General features: G+C 39.0%; 1 protein-coding gene and 1 long non-coding RNA gene across 8 annotated transcripts in view; both read left to right on the top strand.

Annotated features, from left to right (window-relative positions):
• Nucleotides 1–15,092, top strand: part of APOO (apolipoprotein O) — a 55,175-nt gene extending 40,083 nt beyond the window's left edge. For 4 of the 7 annotated variants that reach the window (XR_011998273.1, XR_011998272.1, XM_025997444.2 and 1 more), the window contains 2 exons: nt 10,411–10,476; nt 14,841–15,092. Coding sequence is in view for 3 of the 7 variants with exons in the window: in XM_025997444.2 (XP_025853229.1) it covers nt 10,411–10,446 (36 nt within the window). In the remaining 4 variants the exon portion in view is untranslated. The remainder of the gene's footprint in view (nt 1–10,410; nt 10,477–14,840) is intronic. The other 3 variants (XR_011998274.1, XM_072744483.1, XM_072744484.1) reach the window with 2 other exon arrangements.
• A 66-nt stretch (nt 15,093–15,158) lies between these two features.
• On the top strand, nt 15,159–21,326 carry LOC140596238 (uncharacterized). The gene is made up of 5 exons (XR_011998275.1): nt 15,159–15,380; nt 15,644–15,764; nt 16,071–16,190; nt 20,052–20,228; nt 21,041–21,326. It is a non-coding gene; the product is annotated as an uncharacterized lncRNA (long non-coding RNA).
• The last annotated feature ends 2,357 nt before the right edge of the window (nt 21,327–23,683 follow it).

Raw genomic sequence — 23,683 nt, 5'->3', positions numbered from 1 at the left:
TGGATGAGCAGCAGAGGGAGAACGTTGCATAATTGTAAGAAGGTGTCATCTTTCATCTCTTCTTGCAGCCCCATAGCTGATTGAATGTTGCCCCTGTTTGCTGGAACATTCTTTCCTCTGATAAGAATGAATATAGAACAAAGCAACATGTCTCCTCCAAGCCCTTGGAGGCACTGCTCAATAAGGAAGAATTAGGGTTTTTACATTTAACATACCTTCTACATTATAGATTGAAGGAAATTCATTTTGACTTCGTCATCTCAAATTAAAATACTCTTAAAAAATATAAAGAATTCTGTCAAAATTGAAATCCAGAATTTTGAACTGGAATTTGGATGTAATGTTATAGAATCAATTATAAGGATGCCTGGGTGGCTCAGTGGTTGAGCCTCTGCCTTCGGCTCAGGGCATAATCCCAGATCTGGGGATTGGGTCCCGCATCGGGCTCCCTGCAGGGAGCCTGCTTCTCCCTCTGTCTGTGTCTCTGTCTCTCTCTCTGTATGACTCTCATGAATGGATAAATGAAAATTTTTAAAAAGTCATAAGCCCTCCTCATTATTTACATAAATAATCTACCAATGAAATCTTAAAGACTCATTTTTGTGTTAGTGGTATTTAAAGGAGTTAGTCTCTATGGAGCCTGTTTAAGCTAGCTTTGAGTAGGAAGTTCGACATTAATATCAAGTGCCCTTTGGCAACCCCCTTTAAAGAATAAACACTCATAGTTTTGTTTTCATTCCTCTGACATTTTCTTTGGAAGCTTGCTTTCCTGTTTAAAGAATTCCTTAGGTCCACACTGAGTTTTATATGGGAAAGGAAATAGAATGTCGGGAAGGCTCTACAGAGCCCTAGAAAGAAACATGGAAAACGAAACTCATCCTCAGTTCCAGTTGCTCACCGTGGGGGTAACATAGACACATGTGCACCAAAGCCAGTTGGGAGGTGTCCCCTGGAGCCTCTGAGTGCTTGCTGTGGTGTCCGTGGGCAGCTCAGACCCGCTGCACATGAAAACCAGGGAGGGAATCCCTCCATAGCGTCTAGCTTGGAAATAGCTTTCTCTACTTCAGCCCAGGGCAGAAGCAACAGGACTGTGGTTGGGATGTAAGTTAAACAGGGTAGCATTTTATGGTAATTTGAAAACATTGGATATTAAAGCTACTCACATTTATATGTGAGTCTTTGGGGAGTGAGATAGTAAAGATGTCTAATTAGCTCATGGTTGGCCTGCATTTTTTTTCATTAGTCTTCTGCACCCTTGTCCTCTTCAGTCACTGAGAATGTAATGAATGTTCTTTCATTTGTTAACTGTGAAAGCACAATCTTCCTGATGGTTGTGTGTTCTTGGTGGAGGTAATAAAATTGATGTTGACTACTTAAACCTTTAGCACAAGTTTTATTTTATTTATTTATTTATTTATTTATTTATTTATTTTTAGCACAAGTTTTAAATGAAGAACAACAGAAAACGCTAATCAAATTTTGATATACTTAGATTTCAGGAATTATTTGATAGTGAAATGCCATTTTTTTTTATTGATCGCTCTTCCCCCTTCTTGTTGAATTTTGTGGGTTTCAGTGGTTTTTGTTTTGTTTTATTAATGAGAGCAAAGATTTAAGTTACCCTGGAACAGGAGTCCTTTGGGGCCCAGGAACTGTCTCTTTGAGGAGACCTGGGGGACAGGACACTTCATGATTGAGATTTTTGTTTGTTTCTTAGCTTATTTGGAAATTGGTTTTCAAGTCAGGCTTGAAATTAGCAGTCTCAGTTAGATGCAGTCTAACTCATGGTGGTTCGTAGTTATCACTGTAGTGATCTAACAAATGTATGTGCTTTTGTTTCTAAATAGTCAAAAGGAAATTGTGGACATCGTGTTTAAAACAGGGCTCTGAAATTTTCAATGGTATGAATGATGGCTCAGTTCTCAATTATATTATTTGCTCTGTGGAGCTGTAGTACTCTCAAAGACCCTAAATAAGCCAGTGGCATTTTTCTGCTCTGCCACATTTAGGAATTAACACTAAATGTTTGCACTGAGTCTTCGACCAATAAAGTTCGGATGAGGTAGTCTTTCAGTTCTGTCATTGTCTTTGGTCAGTTAAGAGAAATTTATCTGCTTCAGCTGAAATGAACTCTTTGTCAGAACTGTGAAGCAATGCTGGGTGTGTCCAGAAATCTTGTCAGCCTAGTGTGGTCTAGGGTTTGTTTGTTTTTTCAGATAGAAGATATCTGTTAGATTTTAAACTCTGTTTACAGGGGCACCCCACTTGCTCAGTTGTGGAGCATGCAACTCTTGATCTCAGGATTGTAAGCTCAAGCCCTACATTGGGTGTCTATAGAGATTACTTAAAAAAAAATCTTAAAAAAACCCTCTGTTTATAGACAAACACACAGAAGCAGAGTTTAAAATCCAACAGTATAATGACCACATATATACAATCATCCATCCACCTTTAAAAGATAGGAAATTGGGGATCCCTGGGTGGCGCAGCAGTTTAGTGTCTGTCTTTGGCCCAGGGTGCAATCCTGGAGACCCGGGATCGAATCCCACGTCGGGCTCCTGGTGCATGGAGCCTGCTTCTCCCTCTGCCTATGTCTCTGCCTCTCTCTCTATCATAAATAAATAAAAATTTTAAAAAAATAAAAAATAAAAGATAGGAAATTACCAGTGCCTTCCAAGTTCTTCATGCCCTCCTCCTCCTGCCTCTCTCTCCCCAGAGGGAACTACTGTCCAGAATTTAGTTTTTCATTTCCTTGTTCTTCTAAAACATTGTAGTTGAGCTTGCCTGGTTTTTGTCTTGAAAATATAAATAAACGTATCAAATACACATATAAAGATTTTTATCTAGGTAGAGTCTTTCTATCTGTACTATTCTGTAACTCATTTTGTCCTTTTAACATGTTTATGGGCCACATATGTCTATGGTTGATTCCTTTTCACTCCTATAAAATATTCCTTTGTGGGAAAATAGCCATGTTGATGACTAGTTGTTTTATTAAGAGTGTTCCTAGGGCAGGATCCCTGGTTCATAGGGTCTGCACATCAGTTTTACTAGGTGACGTTAAATAGTCTTACTTAATAAGTGGTTATTTCTAATTTTGCCATTCTGGTAGCTTTAAAATAGTTTTTCACTATGAGGTGTGTGTTTGTGTGTGTGTGTGTGTGTGTGTGTGGTTTTGCTTTATTCTTCAATTTTTATTTTGAAAAAATGTCAAAACTACAGAAAGTTGCAGATATAGTACACAATTACTATCCTTTTCACTTGGATTCACCAGTTAACATTTTCTACATTTGCTTTGCCATATTTTACACATGTGTGGTGCTTACACACACGTATTTTCTTTTTCTGAACTATGTGAGACTTAGTTGTAGGCATCATTGTGCTTTCTACACATACGCAATTCAGCATGTATTTCCAAAGAATGCAGACACTATTATCGCAATACCATTATCACATCAGGGAAAAGTAACATTTCCTTGTTTATATAAACATTACCTTGTATGCAGTCCATATTCAGGTTTCCCCAGTTCTTAATTCATTTTTTATAGTTAATGAATTAGAATAAGGCAAACTCCTTCATGACCATCATCTAAGGACAAAAACAGAATTTTGCCAGCCTTCCCAGAACCCGTTCCATGTAGCCTACTCCAATTACAGTTCTCTCCCTCCATTCAAAATTACCTACTACCCTGACTTCTATAGTAATAGCCTTCTTATTTTTCTTTATGGTTTTATCACCCAAGTATTTATCCCTGTCACTTGAGTTTTTCCTCTTATTATTTCTGACTTTAGATGCCTTTTAAAGGAAGGGAAAAGAAATGTTGGGAAATATCAGGAAGGGAGACAGAACATAAAGACTCCTAACTCGGGGAAACGAACTAGGGGTGGTGGAGGGGGAGGAGGGCGGGTGTTGGAGGGGAATGGGTGACGGGCACTGAGGTGGACACTTGACGGGATGAGCACTGGGTGTTTTTCTGTATGTTGGTAAATTGAACACCAATAAAAATTAATTAAAAAAAAAAAAAGAAGGTGAAAAAAAAAAAATAAGTCTCCCTTCACCCTTTTTAAGTCACTTTTAATCTACAGTTTCTTCTTCTTTTTATTTTCCTTACAATGTGTTTGTTAAAAGAACCCAGCATATTGGACCTAGAGACTTTCTGTTAGTTTGAGATGCTGATGGCACACTTAAGATGCAGTTGACCATGTTCCTCTCTTCTCTGCATTTCCTGCAGATTGGCAGCTGGGTTCAGATGACTGTTTTATGAGGTTTGTGTTTGATCCTTTTGGCAAGGCTGTAGATCTATGTAGGCACCTAAGTCTGGTTTTTACTTTGCTGTTTTGGGGTTCGTGGTTATTGATGCCCAGTGCCCAGATCCATTAATTCACTGAGAGTTAGAAAATGGTTATATTCTACCTCTGTCATGTCATTTTTCACATATTACCTGGAATACTTTAATAAGGAACCACGTCCCCTCATCTACTATTTACTCATTCAGTTAGAGGAGAGACAGGATAGATGCTTTATTTTTTCTCCTATGTATCCAGTTTTCAAAATAATGGATTGGTTCCCTCTTATCCTCAGAAGGTCACTAGTTAGTTTTTTATATATAGCTATGAATTTGTAGATTTATACATATTTGGATTTGAATGCTTCATGATTCTTACTCCTTATTAAAATTCAGATTGTCACACTTTGGCTGATAGAAGTTGTCTTTGAGTCCTTTTGACATGACCTAAATATGATAGTTTCCTCGCTATCTAGCATGTCACAACGGTCTCAGAATTTCTCATTGTAGTTGTAATATATATTTCCTTGATCACTAATGAGGTTGAACATCTTTTCACGTGTTTATTGGTTTCTCCTTGAAACGCCTACTCATGTTTTTTGGCCATTTTTGCATGAGTAATTTGTTCGTTCCTTAATCATTTATAAAGGTTCTTTATTTTTTCCTAGATGCTAATATTGTTCATCATGTGTTGGCAGATGGTTTCTTTTCAGTTTGGGTGTCTTTTGACCATCAGAAGTTCTTATTGTAGTTGGTTTTATTGATTTTTTTCCATTATGGTTTTCACTCTGAGTCTAGGAGCTTAATAAAAGCCTGAAACTATTTACTGATTGTCCATTGCTAATCTGAAACCCTTTCACAATAGTATCAGCCCAACGTCCTTGGAGTATCTGAGATGGAAGCCAGTTGTGGGCGTGGGGCCCCAGGGTCACAGATGGCTCTTTTGGAGTTGTCCTATAATTAGCCAAACACAGCAGTGTCTCGGTAAATGGCATGTTTAGTTTTCACTAGGTTTTTAAAAAAATATAACAAGTTACTATTGAAAGAATTGCAGAATGACTCTTAAAGGCCAACAATAACTAAAAAGCAAAATCTTAATAAGTCTTTAAAGGGCAAGAAAATCCATGAAGAAATATAAACCTGTTACTAACGTGAAAACTGAGCAGAACTTCTAAAGCTGGGCTTTTAATAGTTGTGTTCAGGCCCCTGCTGGCTCAGCAGGAAAATGAAAGGGAAGCAGCAGCCACCACCCTGAGTAAATATGCCCTGCTTTCTCTTCCTCCATTCCAAATTCCTCAGCTTGCTAAACACACTCAGGTTTAGCTCTCCATAAGTTACGTGGTTTCAAAGTGATCCTCTCGGATATTTCTATCACAAATGGAGAAATACTGCATAATTCACCTTATATGAAGTATCTGACAGAGTCAAAGTCATAGGAACAGAAAGAGGAATGCTGGTTGCCAGGGGCTACAGGGAAGGGGATTGGGGAGTTCCTGTACAATGGGTGTAAAGTCTCAGTCATGGAAGATGAATGTGTTCTAGAGATCTGCTGTACAGCATAGTGCCTGTAAGTCAATAGTACTGTAAAGCATACACTTAAAAATTTGTCAGGAGAGTAAATCTCATATTAAGTGTTCTTAACCCAATAAAATAAAAGTAAACATAAGGACAATGTGGTGGGTTTTCCATAAAGCTAAATTTGTTCTGAATTTGTGCCCTTTCCAGTTTTGGCTGTTTAAAAAATCAAGGTCCTAGGCAATGATTTTTCTTTTTTTTTTTTTTTTTTTAACATCATTACTTAGCAAAATAAAAAGTTAAAAATTCTGGGCAGCAGGGCAGTGGGGAGCATCTCCTTTTTCAAAAGGCATAAAGCTTTCGTATCAGAAAAGGTGGACCAAGCAGAATGCAGCATAGCCTGATGGCCAAGAGACTGGACTCTGGAATGAGTGCTCCAGGCTCCGCCCCACCCCGCCCCGTCCTCACCTCTTACAAACCATGAAACCTTGGGAAATTGCTCTGGCACTCTGGGAAATGCGAGTAGGACCTCAGGGGCTGCTTTGAGGACTAAATGAGTTTATCCTTGTAAGAAACTTATAAAATGGACAGACTCTAGCACACAAGAGCCATGACAGATGTCACAGGACACTGCACAGTTTTGCTTCTGCTTGAGAAGATAACATCCTCTGATGGGAAATGGAAACATAGGGCTTATATCCATTAGTCAAGAGTCCTGCCCCCCGTGTTTTAGTCTCCTATCCTGCCATAACAAATGACCACAAATTTAGTGGCTGAAAGTAATACAAATTTATATTATCTTAGACTCAGTAGGTCAGAAGTCTGGCGCTAAATCAAGGTGTCAGCAAGGCTGCATTCCTTTCTGGCGGCTCCAGGGGAGAATCCATTTCCCCCCTCATGCAGGTTGTTGACAGAATTCATTTCAGTTCCTGTGGTTGTAGGGTCAAGGTCTGTTTTGCTGGCTGCCAGCGGAGGGCTGTTCCTAGCTTCTAGAGGCTGCAGCTTTCGTTGGCTCACAGCCCTCTTCCTCCATCTTCAAAGCCGGCCACTGCAAGTTAAATTCTTTTCATGTCCCATTTCTCTGCCCCTGTCTTCTGCCTCCCTCTTTGACTATAGGAACCCATGTAACAATCCAAACTAATCTCCCTGTTGGAAAGTCAGCTGATTACCAACCCAAATCCCCATGCCACATAAACTCTCCTTTGCCAGGTAAAGTAACAGAGTCACAGTTTCCAGGATTAGGATGCAGACATCTTTGGGGGAGGCAGTATTCTGCTGACGGTATCAGTGAACTGGGATTTCATTGGGGTCTTTAACAGATTGTTTATCTGTACCTTTTGTTTCCTCGTCAAAAAGTTAAGTGACTTTTTACATAGGATAAGTAATGTTTATCGAGCACTTGCTGTGAGCTTGGCCCTGGGGTACTAAACTCTTTGTTCACGAAGAGTCTCTGAGGCAGGTTCTGTTATTATTCCCATTTTACAAATGAGGAAACTGCATTTGGGGAAGTTAAGTAATTAAAATAATCAACTAGTGAGGAGCTCAGACATTTCAGTGGGATGCTATACCTCAGAGATTTGTCCAGAAATCCCTCTTTACATGGCAGTGCATACTAATTAGGAATAAATGTTTAGACTAAAACAAATGTTTTGATTTTGCTAATAGAAATGATCATTCATGTTCATGGATGTGGTAAGGAAATAAATTTTCTTTTCTAGCCTAGCCAAGTTGACACATCAAACTAACCATAACAGTGCTATTTAGCTTATTCCTCTAGCCCTATATAGTCCAATATGGCAGCCACAAGCTATTGAGGACTGGAAGTATAGCTAGTGTGAATTGAGGTGTGTGCTGTAAGTATAAATTCACAGCAAATTTAGAAGACATGGTACAAATAAAAAGAATGTAAACTATCTCATTTTTATACTGATATGTTAAAATAATAGTATTTTAGATATGTTGGGTTAAATAAAATATAATAATTGCTTAAAAATTATGAAACCTGGGCACCTCAGTGGCTTAGTCAGTTGAGCTTCGGACTCTTGATTTTGTCTCAGGTCATGGTCTCAGGGCCCTGGGATTGAGCCCTGTGTCAGACTCTGCACTCACTGGGGAGTCTGCTTAAGATTCTCTCCCTCTCCAACCCCCCCCAGTCATGCATGTGGTCTCTCTCTAAAATAAATAAATCTGAGAACAGGCGCCCTACCAGGGCACCCCTAAATAAATAAATCTTAAAAAAAAATGAAACCTGATAGGTATCAAAATTAAATTATAAGGAGAATTAGTTATAAAATATTTCAAATACAGCTGTCTGAAAAATGCAAAAAAAATTAATTTCTGGCTTGTACTAAATCACAATCTGTCTTTTGAAGTTGGAGAATGTTATTTTTTTTCTGAGATCATGTCAGTTTATGCCAAGAGAGATCTGATTTGTAATAGGGTGGATGGGCTCAATATTTCTTTAGTGAGATATTTGACTGTCATGTTTTGTTACACTATAAGTGATACATAACCAAACAAGAAAAATTTCCTAGCAACAGAGTTGTTTTCCTCAACCAGAATATTTCATGTGCTCATTTTCTTAATGTCCAAAAGATTAAAAAAAACTTATGAATTATATTTTTGAGATTGAGATGCTGGCAAGTATAGATAGTAAAATATATAAGACTATCACTAGAAGTACTTGGCAAGCATTACATAAGGTAATTCACACCTAAAATATATTTAACTAGGTAGAGAACTCCATGGTTTTTATGACAGACCCCACTGCCGGACGTGGTTATCTCACTTAGCTTCATAAATGAAGCCTCTTTTTTTTTTATTTCTTTTCTTCATTAATTACATACCCAAACATTTTTTTAACCTCATCAGATCTCTAGGTTGTACTACATTTAATTTTTTTATTCAACAAATGTTTAAATACCATGTGCTAGGAGGTTCTAGGAATATTGTGCCCTCATGAAGCCTATATATTGGTAAATGATTCAACTTATGTATTAGTAAATGAATGGAAGAATTATACAAATCAGGAAGCATATGATGCTGTGAATGTGAATAAAAGGTTCTCATGTAAATTGAAGGACATGTGACAGCCTTGATCTAGAGGATGAATAGCATTTAGCTAGGCAGAAATTGAGATTGACCAATCTAGGTCAAAGATACATTTTGCAAAGTTCTCATCCTAGGAAAGAGCTTGGCAGGTTGAAAAAGCAACAGCAAGAAGGCCTCTGGGTGTGTGTTTGTGTTTGTGTGATTGTGGCTCTCAAAGAATACAGCAAGGCACACAGTACTGAGTTCTGTAGAGCTCTGTTCAGAGCAATAAGTAGACATGGGTGTTGTATGATGATCCACCAAGTAATACATAAGGCCTTGTTGCCCAGAAGTTCATCATCAAATGGATGTGGTCTGTAGATAGGGTAACCATATAATTTATCATCCAAGTCAGGATAGGCTTGAAAGTGAAGGGGGGTGCTATTAATTATGCTAGGACAGTGGGTATAAACCAGTATAACTTGGCAAGCCGGGATATATGATCACTGTGTTGAGAGACCAGTTTTCGGGATCCCTGGGTGGCGCAGCTGTTTGGTGCCTGCCTTTGGCCCAGGGCGCGATCCTGGGGACCCGGGATCGAATCCCACGTCGGGCTCCCGGTGCATGGAGCCTGCTTCTCCCTCTGCCTGTGTCTCTGCCTCTCTCTATCTCTCTCTGACTATCATAAACAAAAAACAAAAAACAAAAAAAAAAAAAAAAAGAGAGACCAGTTTTCAATCACTTCAGTAAGCCTGGAGTTGCTTAGAAACCATGCTCTGAAATTACGGGGTTAGTTATGTATTCTTGCTTTCTCACTCCCCCTGCTCCTTCACCCATGGATAACTGCGAGAAGGCCACCAAGAGAATCTGTGCCCAGTCTAGACTCCAGAATTCCAGCCCCATTGACCACTCACTTGCAGCCTACTGTTTGCAGTTGCCATGTCATGAGCGTTCACGTCCATGGTGGATATCAGTTCTTACCAACATGTTTCCGCAAATAGAGTATTGAAAACATATAGGAAGTAAAGCCTTAAGCATCTGGCGCATGTAATTTTCCTACTAGAAACTTTCCTACATCACTTCTGGTAGATGACATGACCTAATTATACATTCCCAGATGCAGCCAGGTGGAATGGGTGTGTTCCAATTATAACCACTTTCATTGTAAACGTGTTTTGTGATTTGACCCCTATGGTGGATGATGCACACAGAACAGCTTTATTCTTTATTTTTTTTATACTTGAACAATGGTAGCAGCATGAAATAGTAAAGAGATCTTTTCACTCTTGATTTTTTTATAGAATCAGCTGTTAGGCTGAATCTCTGTGGTGAGGATTAATGAAGCTTTAGTCCCAGCTCTACTCCAAGCCTAAGTCACTGTCTACAGTGGAGCCCTCAGGGAACCCTAGTAATTCCTTCAGTTAACTAAGAAGTAGGTCAGGTTGCATTATAAGAATATTTAATGTTGTATTCAGCCAAATACTAAAGATGGGCACTTTGAGACATTCCACTCTTTCTTTAGAAGTTTCACTATTTCCTTTTTAAACTGTATTAATATTCTTACTTTTTGTCTTACAAGCCAGGAAATGTGAAGAATTCACCTGGAAATAAGTAGAATGCTCCATGCTCTGCCCATTTTAATCAGGTAAAGAACAAGAGAACACTATAGTCATTTTTAGTATTGTTAGCATCAGCTGAAATGACTTGTCCTTAATTTAACTTAATTAATTATATCAGTTTCAGCCTCATGTAGATACATAAAAGGGCTGGGATAATGTTTCATTCCATCCTTAATTTGTGGACTTAAGTGCCTTCACTTGTTTGTGTTCATTCTTAAGCACCTGGGTTTTTTGTTTTTATTTTTTTTTAGACAAGCTAGAACTTGGCAGTTGGGATTTGTCTACAAAACTGTTTCAAACAATTGAAAAGTGTCATTATTTCTTAGGTTTATGTTTTTTTTTCAAATAGCACTTTACTATAGTAGGTACCCTTGTATTCATCTGATAGTCATTAAATAAACATTTATTGAATGAATGATGGTTGTAGAGAAGCTCAAGATTATATAGAAATATTATTATAAGTGCCATAGGGAATTCATAGGTATAATTATTCTTTCTTTAAAAATTGAGTAACCTGAGGCTAGAGAAATTTAGGATACCAGATGAAGTCAGAAAAATCAGTATTATTCCTTCTCACACTCAATTCACTATTTTCATTCATTTATTCAATATTTACTCATGAGTACCAGCTAAGTACAAAAGCCTAGTTATATTAATATTGGTTTTTATATATATTAAAAATTATATAATGGCACTTGTGATTTCTTCATTATATAAGATTATATTGAGTTTGGAAACAATCTAAATATTTAGCTGCAGAAAGTGGCTTAATTTGGGACGCCTGAGTAGCTCAGTGATTGAGCGCCTGCCTTTGTCCTAGGGCGTGATTCCAGATTCCTGGGTTCAGGCCCCATATTGGGCTCCTTGCATGGAGCCTACTTTTCTCTCTGCCTGTGTCTCTGCATCTCTCTCTCTCTCTCTCTGTCTCTCTCTGTCTCTTATGAATAAATAAATAAAAATCTTCTTAAAAAGTGGCTTAATTCTGGTATATCCATGAAGAAGAATGTTATTATGTTTCAGTAATACCTAATTGCATGGAAACTTGTTAAATGAAAAAAAAAAAAACGTAGTATGATACGTTTTTAGAGAGGATAAAGACCAGGAAATACAACAAAAAATTTAAGTATATATCTTGGGATGGTAGAATTATGGATTTTTTAAATAGTTTTTCTTCTATATAACGTCCTGTTTTATTTTTTTTTAATTTTTTATTTATTTATGATAGGCACACAGTGAGAGAGAGAGGCAGAGACACAGGCAGAGGGAGAAGCAGGCTCCATGCACCGGGAGCCCGATGTGGGATTTGATCCCGGGTCTCCAGGATCGCGCCCTGGGCCAAAGGCAGGCGCTAAACCGCTGCGCCACCCAGGGATCCCTAACGTCCTGTTTTAAAATTTTCTGCAGCAAATATGAATTTTCTTTTATAGTCTTTTTTTAAAATCACCACTATATTTATTATAAATCATGACTGCTATTTACAGTCCATGAAAGCACTCAGTTGTGAAGTCTTTCTTTTTCAAGCTTTCTCCATATTTTTAGAGACGCAGAGTCACATACTCTTAGAATTTGAGAGGGGTCATCTGGCCCCCGAGCAAGCCTCAAGCATAAATACCCTGTAGCCCTGTGTGGTCTCACCTTTCATCTTCACTGATAGGCAGCTCACCCCACAGGGCAGCCATCTTGGGACGCTTCTGATTTTTCGGAATCAGTAAGCGTTACTAATCACTTTGCTACACTAAGCAAAAATATGTCTTTTTGTAACTCCTGTGCAGTGGTTCTGATCCTGCCGTAGAGGTCACAGAAAACAAACACAGATCCTCTTTCACATCACAGCCCTTCATATGGTAACCCCAAGTTGTACTTCCCAAATTTTATTATACAAACAAATTACCGCAGGAGCTTGTTAAAAGAGGCCTAAGCCCCACCCAAGAATTCCCAGCATCTCTGGAGAGCAGGGCGAGATGTGCACTGGATGGATCTGCTATTGGAAGAGAGACTAGAACACGAGCAGCCAGGAAACAACATATGTCCTCCAGAAACTTGACATTGAATATATTATGTTTCTCTTCAGGAACCATGAAACTTGGAATATAGGGAAACTACTTAAATATCTCTTTCATCTTTCCAAAATACTCTGGGCCAGACTTCAGCTTACTGTATGCACAACCTTGATTTCTTGATTATTTTTTTATTTCTCTATTGGAGATGGAGTTTTCATCTATAAAAGTGATACATATTTGTTGTAAAGAAATTTGTTTACGGGTGCCTGGGTGGCTCACTTGATTAAGTGTCTCACTTTGGCTCAGGTCATGATCTCAGGGTCCTGGGATTGAGCCCCAAGTCCAGCTCCCTGCTCAGCAGGGAGTCTGCTTTGCCCCTCCCCCTACTTATGCTCTCTCGCTCTCTCTCTCTCTCTCTCTCAAATAAATAATAAAATCTTTAAGAAAAAAATTTTCTTAGATAAATATTTTTAAAATTTGTCTTATCTCTATTCCTTTTCCATGGTTAATTTCTATTAATAGTTTGGCATACCATTTGACTTTTTTTCTCTATGTAAATAAATGTGTGCACATCCATACCTGCTTTTGTTTTTTTGACAGAATGAGCTCATATTTCTTGAATTGTTTTGCAAGTACACTGAAACCTCCATGAAGGAACGTATCACAATTTTATTATCACACCTAAAAAAATTAACACTAATTGTCTAATATTTCATATTCAGGTAGTATGCAGATTTCCCTGATTGTCTTTTTGCACTTGGTTTATTTGAATCTGGATCCAAACAAGATCTACCCATTACAGTTGACCGAAGGTCTCTGAAGTCCTTTTTAAACTGTAACAGTGGGGCAGCCCAGGTGGCTCAGTGGTTTAGCACCACCTCCAGCCCAGGGTGTGATCTTGGAGACCCGGGATTGAGTCCCATGTCGGGCTCCCTGCATGGAGCCTGCTTTTCCCTCTGCCTGTGTCTCTGCATCTCTCTCTCTCTCTCTGTCTCTCATGAGTAAATAAATAAAATCTTAAAAAAATAAATTGTAATAGTTCCATCTCCTTCATTTCCCCCCGTCATTATTTTTTTTTGAAAAACAGGCCTATTCATTAGAAGATCCCATATTCTGGCTGGCTGAGGGCATCCATTTAGTGTCATTCTGTTTATCTCTTGGTTCTTCTCTTCTCTGCATTTCCCATAAGATGATAGATCCGAAGGCTCCATCAGATTTAGGTTTAGTTTTGGTAAGGATACTTCATAGACAGTGCTATGTTTAGCTGTGTTGAACAAATGAAGTAACTTTCCTTTTTTCACTTAATATATTATGTGCTGCTTTTTCTCATAGTATTTAGAGATCTATCTCATTCCTCCTCTTAGCTGCTTAATAACTTCCTAATATGGACTACCATGGCCTATTGAATCCTTATCAATTTGGTCATTTCCATTTTGCAGTTTTAACAATTCAGTAAATGTATTGGATTCTTAGATAAGTCCAAAACAGATCAATAAACTGAGATGGAAAAGGTAAGCTAGAGGTGTATATGTTTAACTTAAGTTTTGGTTTTATATTAAAAGATATATTTGGGAATCCCTGAGTGACTCAGTGGTTTAGCTCCTGCCTTTGGCCCAGGGCGTGATCCTGGAGTCCACGGGATCAAGTCCCACGTCGGGCTCCCCGCATGGAGCCTGCTTCTCCCTCTGCCTATGTCTCTGACTCTCTCTCTCTCTCTCTGTCTCTCCCTGTGTCTTTCATGAATAAATAAAATAAAAATCTTTAAAAAAAATAGAAGATATATTTATTTCTAAAAATATATCTCTAAAATCTCTAACTGCTAAGTAGATTACTTACGTATTAGGGGAAAAAAGCAATCTGAAGAAGAATCAGTTTGTTAGGGGGCGGGGCAGGAAAAAATAATCAGTTTGTCTTTGATGTGTCTTTGGATGATGTGTGTTGCATTCCAGAGAAGAATAATGGGATGATATGAAGAAAGGTATACATACGTCAGACGGACGGAGATATAATCACGTTCTCCTTCAGCAGATGGACAGAAATGTAGTTGTTTGGTTTTTCAGAAGGGGAGACATGTGGTGTGTGCTGTGCCATTTAAGCATTTATTTTTTATTTATTCATCCATCCATCTGTTTAATTATGCTCAGGTACATAGCCAGTTGAGACTCTGAATGTACTTTGGATGAAACACAAAACCTTTCTGCTTTGTAGTTTAAGTGTCTGTAAAATGGAAATAAGTTTTTTTATGGCTCATTATGATCCTCATGGTCATATAATGGTAATGTAAATATTTGATATGGTTTCTCAATTTAACCCTAGTGAATTTTCAAAAAGCCAAATTTTAAAGTCTTTTTTTTCCTGGCAATTTACTTATGGTTTTCTTTTTCTTTTAGTTATAGGTAAACATTGGAAACTCCATGCATTTTCTACAGAAAAAATGGCAGAGAAGTCAGTACTGAATGTAGTAAATTGGCTTTCTTCTTCAGGAAAAACTATATACCAGGCTTCTTTGTTATCTTGGGTGATACCATACTACCAGTGGACTAATCGGAAATCCTTTCACCTAGAGATAATGTCCAGCATTAGAACTCCTGGTTCTCATGTTGCTATTTATGTACATAATTAAAATTCTGAATTAAAAAAAAGTTGTTCTGGTTTTTGTTAATATGTATTATTGAGTGACAGTTTAAGCATATCTGGTGCTCATGTGTGTGGTATGTATGCATGGTTGTACGTGTGGTATGTCTCTCTGTACATGTATGTGTGTGATGTGGGTGTGTGTTAAAGAAAACCGTTAACTCCCCTCAGGGCAGCACCAGCTGGCAGTCTGCACAGTCCAAGCCCCAGATCCAAGCCCCACAAGTGTGGAGTCAAGCAGAGTGGCTCTAGAGTTGACAGACAATGCTTCAATGGCCAGCACGAGAACATAACTTGTAAGTAATAGTTGGCCTGACGGTGATTAGAAGACATACAAAAGAAAACAGTAACTGTGACCCCTGGTTGCATTCTGTTGCCTCCCAGCTTATACAGATCTTGCACTTCTTGAATGCCAGTGGGAGATACATAATGAAGTAGTCTCTGTCCTCTGCCAGCGGAGGAATGACATGTGGTCATGTGTGTTGATTTTGTGTATGTAGGCCGTTTATTCACTTTTGTGACCCCTGAATGCGCAGCTTATTAAGCTTTGTATTTTCAGTGCCAATGGGAACAGCAGGAGCCCCTTTTGACATGTCAGCCAGTGAGGGAAGATGGCCGGGGAGCGGCCTCTGAAGCAAAATTGAGAATTTCCGAATTGAAATGAGATTGGAAGTTAAAAGGTATCTTTGTATTCTTGTAGTGTCAATTTAATCCCTAATTGTTGACCTTCCAGATTTGATAGCATTTGGTATGATAGTAGTACACAAATGGAATGTGCTCGTGTTAATGTTAAATACATATGATAGAGCCAAAATGGCAAAGAATGTTTCCAGCATTATCACCGGACTAATGAGGTGAAGCAAATTTGTCCCTAGAATAATCCCCATAGTGATCCAGAAGTCTGTATTTCTTTTTTTTTGCTGAGATACGTTTGTGTTACTGTGCCCAAAATTTAATATCTCATAAATATATTATTATTATTTCAGGCTTTTCCCATTGGCTTGGCTTCCTATATCACCCACAGAAAGTAGAAACTCCCCAAGTTTCCTCGTTCTTGAGATTGCTTATCTAGAGAAGAAATTGCTCTTGAGATCATTAATCAAAAGGTATTTGAGTGCCTCCTAACTGTAAAGTATTACTTCCATTTTTAATCCTTTAGATGATACTGAAACATTGCCTTAAAACCTCTTAAATCCTCCAAGTGGTGGGAATGGGGGTGGGGGTCACAGAGCCGGCTCGGAGCAGTATGTGGTCTCTGTTTAGGTCAGCAAGGTCATCACTTTCCAACCAGGCTAACTCAGTTGCTCTTTATATTATATAATCTTTTCCTTATCTGGTGATTTTTATCCAATGCTGCCTGCCTTTTACATTTATCACTTTTTGCTTGCCTTCCATGAACCCTGAACTGTAGAAAATAAAACATCTGCATATTATAAGATCTTGCATTTTTCCAGCTCTTTCTAGTTTTCACAGTACTAGTTTATATCTTTCCTTCCTTGGCTTATTCCTGACATCAGTACTCTGTTTTTATGTTTATATTTTTTATTGTTTTTTTTTAAAGATTTATTTATTTATTTATTTATGATAGAGAGAGAGAGAGAGGCAGACACAGGCAGAGGGAGAAGCAGGCTCCACGCCAGGAGCCTGACGCGGGACTCGATCCCGGGACTCCAGGATCATGCCCTGAGCCAAAGGCAGGCGCCAAACTGCTGAGCCACCCAGGGATCCCCCTTTTTATTGTTTTTTTATGACCAATTACCCTTATGATAAAACTGTGAATCTCAATTCAGTTTATCTGTGACTTAATCAGGACAATTCTGTTTTTTTAAGATTTTTGATTTATTTATCCATGAGAGACACAGAGAGAGAGAGAGAGGCAGAGACAGGCAGAGGGAGAAGCAGGCTCCATGTAGGGAGCCCGACGTGGGACTCGATCCCAAGTCTCCAGGATCATCCCCCAGGCTGTGGGCAGCGCCAAACTGCTGAGCCACCCGGGCTGCCCAGGACAATTCTATTTTAATAACTTTAGAGACTTTGGAGGGAACGCTCTCTACCATACAGAGTGATTTAAGGGACTCCGAAGAGACAAATGTGGTGTAGTCTGTTCTGTAATAATATGGTGGTTGGAGTCCTAAGAAAGATTGCTTTATCGCAAATCAAGATTGTAAAGCAGTTGTTTCAGTGGGAGGAAAGGGACTAGAGATGCTAAAGAATGCCTTCATCAATCTTACCACCTGTGCTGCCATTTGGGACAAAATCAAAACAATAGTAGTAGCTAGAAGAACCAGGGCCAGCTGAGGGAATGCCTACCTTTGTGGTACAGTAGCAGGTGCCTGGGCCAGTGGATTAGCAGTTTTTATTATAAATGCACTGCTGGATCCCAGCCCACAAGTGGCCCCTGTACTGCAAAGTACTTCCCTAGTGGATCAATGACATGAATTCAGTAAAGTCTCAGGATACAGAATCAATGTATAGAAGCCTGTTGTGTTCTTGTATGCTAAAAATAAAGCTACAGAAGGTGAAATTAAAATGCCATTTGCAGTTACACCAAAAACAATAAAATATCTAGGGATAAACTTAATCAAAGAGGTGGAAGACCTATACTCTGAAAACTATAAAACACTGATGAAAGAAATTCAAGATGACATAAAGACATGAAAAGACATTCCTTGCTCATGGGTTGGAATAACTGGGTTGTCCTACCCAAAGCAGTCCACACATTTAATGCAATCCCTACCAAAGTACCAAGAGCATTTTTCATAGAACTTAAACCAACAATACTAAAATTTGTATGGAACCACAAAAGACCTCAAATAGCCAGAGTGATTTTGAAAAAGAAAAACAAGACTGGAGGTATTACAATCCTAGGTTTCAAGTTATATTACAAAAGGGTAATCATTAAAACAGTATGGCACCAGCATAAAAATAGACACCTAGATCAATGGAATAGAACAGAAAACTCAGAAATAAACCCACAATTATATTGTCAATTAATTTTTGACAAAGAGGGGATGAATATACAGTGGGAAAAAAGTCTTCAACAAATCGTGCTGGGAAAACAGGATAAGAGAATGAAAACTGAACCACTTTCTTTCACCATACACAAAAATAAACTCAAGATGGGTTGAAGACTTAAATCTGAGACTGGAACTCATAAAAATCCTCTAGGAGGAGTACCTGGGTGATTCAATCAGTTAAGCATCTGCCTTCAGCTCAGGTCATGATCCCAGGGTCCTGGGATCAAGCCCCACCACAAGGCTCTCTGCTCAGCAGGGAGCCTGTTTCTCCCTCTCTCTCTCTCTGCCTGCCTCTCCCCTTGCTTGTACTCTCTCTGTCAAATAAATAAATAAAACCCTTAAAATTCTTCAGGAGAGCACAGGCAGTAATTTATCATACATTGGCAGTAGCAGCAGTTTTCAAGGTATGTCTCCTGAGGCAAGGGCAATAAAAGCAAAAATAAACTATTGGGACTACATCAAAATAAACAGTTTCTACACAGCAAAGGAAATAATCAACAAAACTAAAAGGCAACATACAGAATGGGAGAAGATACTTGCAAATGACATATCCAATAAAGGATTAGTATCTCTCATATATATATATATATATATATATATATATATATATATATACCTGATACAGCTCAACACCCCCCCCCAAAAAAATAATCCAGTGAAAAAAAGTGGACAGAAGACATGAACAGACATTTCTCCGAAGAAGACATCCAGATGGCCAATAGACACTTGAAAAGAAGTTCATCGTCACTCATTATCAGGGGAGTACAAATCAAAACCACAATGAGATATCAGCTCACACCTGTCAGAATGGCTAAAATCAAAAACACAAGAAACAGTAAGTGTTGGTGAGGATGTGGAGATAAAGGAACCCTTGTGCACCATTGGTGGGAATGTAAACTGGTGCAGCTACTGTGGAAAACAGTATGGAGATTCTTCAAAAAAAAATAAAAATAGAACTATCTATGATCCAGTAATTGCATTCCTGGATATTTACCCCCCCAAAATGCAAAAACACTAATTTAGATGGTTACATGTACTTGTATGTTTGAAGCAGCATTATTTGCAATAGCCAAACTATGGAAATAGTAGCCCAACTATCCCATCAATTAATGAATAAAGAAGTGGATACAGTTACATACAGATATATATATATATATATATATATATATATATAATTCAGCCATGAAAAAGAATGAAATCTTGCCATTTGCAACAACATGGCTGGAGCCAGAGAGAGTTCCTCTAAGTGAAATAAGTCAGAGAAAGACAAATACTGTATGATCTCACTGATATGTGGAATTTAAGAAACAAATGAGCAAAGAAAAAGAGACAAACTAAGAAAGAAATGGAGTCTACTATAGAGAACAAACTGATGGTTACCAGAGGAGAGGAGGGTGTGGGAATGGGTGAAATAGGAGATGGAAATTAAAGAGTACACCTATCATGATGGAAAAAAAAAATGATAAATAATGTTTTCGTTCACGACCAGCTGAAAGAAACTTGCAGTTTTGGTTTTTACCCTGTACACCTCCTGTCTGATGTTTTGTTTCCCTTTTGATAGATTCAAATTGCAAGTCCACAATTAGCTTGGACATAGTTCTAAAGGTACAATTAGATCAGACTCTAGACATGACCGAAGTTCAGGCTTATTTATATTTGGGAAATGATAGCCAAAGAAATTTCTGGATGGAGCAGGTTTGTTTTCATAAGCAAAGAGTTTCACTGTTTTACATTTTGTTCACTTAGCAGTGCTGAATGAGTGACCTGTATTTCATATTTAAGGGCCTTTGTCTTCTCAGTTAATTCTAGAGCTTTGTTATTGCAGGCAACAGTTCTTCTGGAAGGCAGAACAGCGTAGGACGTGACTCTTCTCCCTGCCCACCCCCAACCTGTGAAAGAGTCTTCAGACTCAGTACCTGCAGAGTCAGTCTGTAAACTCTCTCTTCTCAGGTACACCCTGGAACACTCTCCATCCAGCGCTGGCCTGCCTTGGGAGTGTAAAGGACAAGTGGGCACAGAAGTCAAGGCAAAGCTGGAGAATCCAGGATTCAGAGACTGCTCCCCACACTCAAAAGTGAAGTCGTAGCCAGTCCTTCCAAAACTTAGAGGACGCGATACTCAGATTTTGTTAGTGACTCCAAATTTCAGTGTGGTTGGGGGCATGATTTTATTTTTATTTTTTTTTTTGGGGGGGGGCATGATTTTAAATGCTTTGTTCGCTGCAGACTGCTTTTAAAAATCAGCTGTCTGGTTTATTTTTCATATCTCTTCTAAACTGGGAGAAAATGGCCCTCAGGTAATGAGTGTCTGAATGCACGTATGTATGACTTTCTCCTGAGACCCCAGGAAGATGGTAAGAGAGGGAATGCTTTTCCCCCTTAGGAAGAGAGGGATTTTTTAAGTTGGCATTAGCACTCAAGGAAAGGATGGGGAGAGGGAAACAATGGGACTCCTGGTTTTTGCAACACACTTAGTGGAACTGTTTGACCCTTGAAACCCTGCACCCATATAACAGTGACACAAACAAAAGTAACAAAAACATTTCTTTTTTTTTTAAATTTATGATAGTCAGAGAGAGAGAGAGAGAGAGGCAGAAGCAGGCTCCATGCAGGGAGCCCGACGTGGGATTCGATCCCGGGTCTCCAGGATCGCGCCCTGGGCCAAAGGCAGGCGCCAAACCGCTGCACCACCCAGGGGTCCCCACAAAAACATTTCTTAAAAGAATTCTAAGAAAAGCAAGGAAGTTAACATTAAAAGTCTCCTACTTACTTCGTAAGCTTCGGTTCCGTGCTTTCGTTCAATGGGGCCTTTCCTGTCATGAGTGCAGTATGATCCATTGCTCTCCGTTTTGTCAATTTTTAGAAGGTTCTGGTGTGACTTTTATCTATGGCATTTTGTGGGTCATCTCTCTCTGATTTACTTTCTGATTCCTTCTTCAGGAATGCAACCCTTGATTACAACATTACTACAGAGGGAGGCTCTGATTCGTTTGGGGGCATGTTCCCCAGGATCGAAAGTCGTGTTGTTTCCATGAAGAAAGACAGACCGCTTCGTGTATTCAACTAGGCGAAGCTCTGCAGACCTGGAAGCGGCCATCGTGCCCCGGGCCTTCCCCACTTCGCAGTCCGCACTTGCCTCCTGCTGGTGAGGCTGCTGAGGAGGCACGTCCTCCTTTCTGCATCTCCTCTCTGTCCTGTCAGGCAACGTGACATTGTTTTCTGCTCCTCGCTTTGTGCTCCTGGCTCTTTGTGGGCCCCACTGATCTAAAGATGCTTAATTTACTAATAGATTCTTTGTGTAACTCTTCCTTTTCCCTTGGGTTTCCTTCTTCTATTCTTGTTCCTCATTTCTCGGCAGGTTGTGAGATGTAGGAAAAGCTTGCACCTGTATAAAACCTTTTTAAGTTGTTTGGCATTCCTATTGAATTCACCATCACTCTTCCATTTCTTTTTCTTTTTTTTTTTTAACTATTTATTTATTTATTTATTTATTTATTTATTTATTTATTTATTTATAAGAGAGGCAGAGACACAGGCAGAGGGAGAAGCAGGCTCCCTGAGATCCCTGGGATCACGCCCTGAGCCGAAGGCAGACGCTCAACCGCTGAGCACTGAGTCCCTGCTCTTCTGTTTCTAAAGAACTAAATTTCCTGACATGAAAACCTTCTCTTTCTGAAGTCCTGGATCACTTTGTAGATTTTCTGCGTCCTCGTGCATGTTCTACCCTTGTTAGTTTACACCTGCTCTCTAGCAGATTGCTCTCCCTGAGACCAGGGCGAGTGTCTTTCTCCCTAGCGTGCCCACAGCGCTGACCTAATGCACCGATGTATACGTGGCCAAATGTGTGTTGGGTGTATTCTTTAATGTTCAAAATAGCATTATGATTTGGTTTTATTTGAGCTTTTGAGGATACCCATAAGCATTGGTTTGTTTGATTGCCACCGATCCAAGAGTGTGTGTCCCTCTGTTTCTGACTTTGGAATCTAAAAACAGAGGAGATTGAGCTTGGTACTCTTTAAAGGCCTTTAATCCCCGTGACTTTTCCCCTTAGATTGATTAAGCACCCCTTGAGTGCCTGGTCTAGATATCCTGTTATATTGTACAGGGAAGAGAAATACAGTGTACAGTTCAGATGTGAAGACAAAGCAAGTACACAAAACAGTAATTAGAGGCAGCGCCATCATAATGTACAGATTAACTATCAGACAGATAGTGATTCCATTGGTCTTATGCAAAAAAGCACCCAAGGATATTTGTCTAAAACGGGAACATAAGGTGCCTAGGAGTGATTTTACGTTTTTTTTGTACACTAACTTTTTTAGAGAAGGAAGAAGAGTAATCAGAGGAAACAAGCCTCGTACAACAGGATATTGCTTTTATATGTATGTTTTACTTTTTAGTCTGTTAGGACCTAACCTATGCTTTCTTTGTGTGCTTATTGTTTTCCTTTCAGAACACCTTCTGTCCCCAGCAAGACTGGCAAAAGTTACCTTAGGGTTGGGCTTTGGGGGCACCCTTGATGGATTCCTCTAGCTCATTCTTAATGTTATTGCTGATAAGATTTAATATTTTATTACTTTCAAGTACAAATGGGAATTTCAACATCTGCCTAAGGAGTAGTACCAGATGAGATCCTGAATGTCCTGCTTTAATGAATAGATATGTTTTATTTAAAATTAAGACCCATTTGCATAATAAGGTATGCCACTGACCTTTAAAAATCTCTTAGTAGCTTAAACGTGCCACTAGACAGTATTTACTATAGTAATATACTGACTCTTTAAAAATTCATAGATGGGATAAACTTCCACTCACTGAAATGATGATAAATTCAGAATAGTCCTAGACACCAAATTTGAGTGTTTCCTTAAGTAAACTTTAAACTACCACTTGAATGAGTACCACGGCCTCTGTGCAGAAGACAGTTAACATAGCAGGTGCAAGACTGCCATCTTTAGAAAGACCTGCTTACATGGTTGGCCTTAGGAAACTCAGCTTCTCAGAAGTTTCCCAAGCTGGTAAAAGCTGGGACACCAGACCTTACACATATATTGTTTGTGTAAATGATGTGATTTATAACAAACACTTGATTTCCTTCTGGTTGGGAATTTTGGTATTTGCTAGGCCAGCCTGCCTATGTGACTAGCCCCCAATAAAAATCTTGGGTGCTGAGTCTCTAATGGACTTGTCTAGGTAGAAGCATTATACAAATGTGGCTGCATTTTTTCTGCCAGAAAAGGAACACATTCAGTGTATCCCTCGCAGGCGGGGAAGGAAAGCCTATGAAGGAAGCCTGTGCATGGATTTCCTCACACTCTGCCTGTATCTTTTTCCTTGGCTGGTCTTGTCATATACCCTTTGCTATAATAAATCAAGCCTAAGTACAACTGTATACCGAGTCCTGTGAGTTATTTTAGTGAATTGCCACGTGTGAATAATCTTGGGGATCCCCTGAAACAGCATGTTGAGATGATACTTGTTTCATTCATGTTATGCTATCTTCCCTTCAGCATTAGAGGAAAAATATAAATAAAAGGACTGTTATATTTACATTAAATATTTCCAGGTCACAAGACATTAAAA

The sequence above is a fragment of the Vulpes vulpes genome, chromosome X (genome assembly GCF_048418805.1).
Source record: "Vulpes vulpes isolate BD-2025 chromosome X, VulVul3, whole genome shotgun sequence".
In the NCBI taxonomy this organism is placed as follows: domain Eukaryota; kingdom Metazoa; phylum Chordata; class Mammalia; order Carnivora; family Canidae; genus Vulpes; species Vulpes vulpes.
The sequence above is the reverse complement of the archived record's forward strand: the minus strand, read 5'-3'. Positions and strand labels throughout refer to the sequence as shown.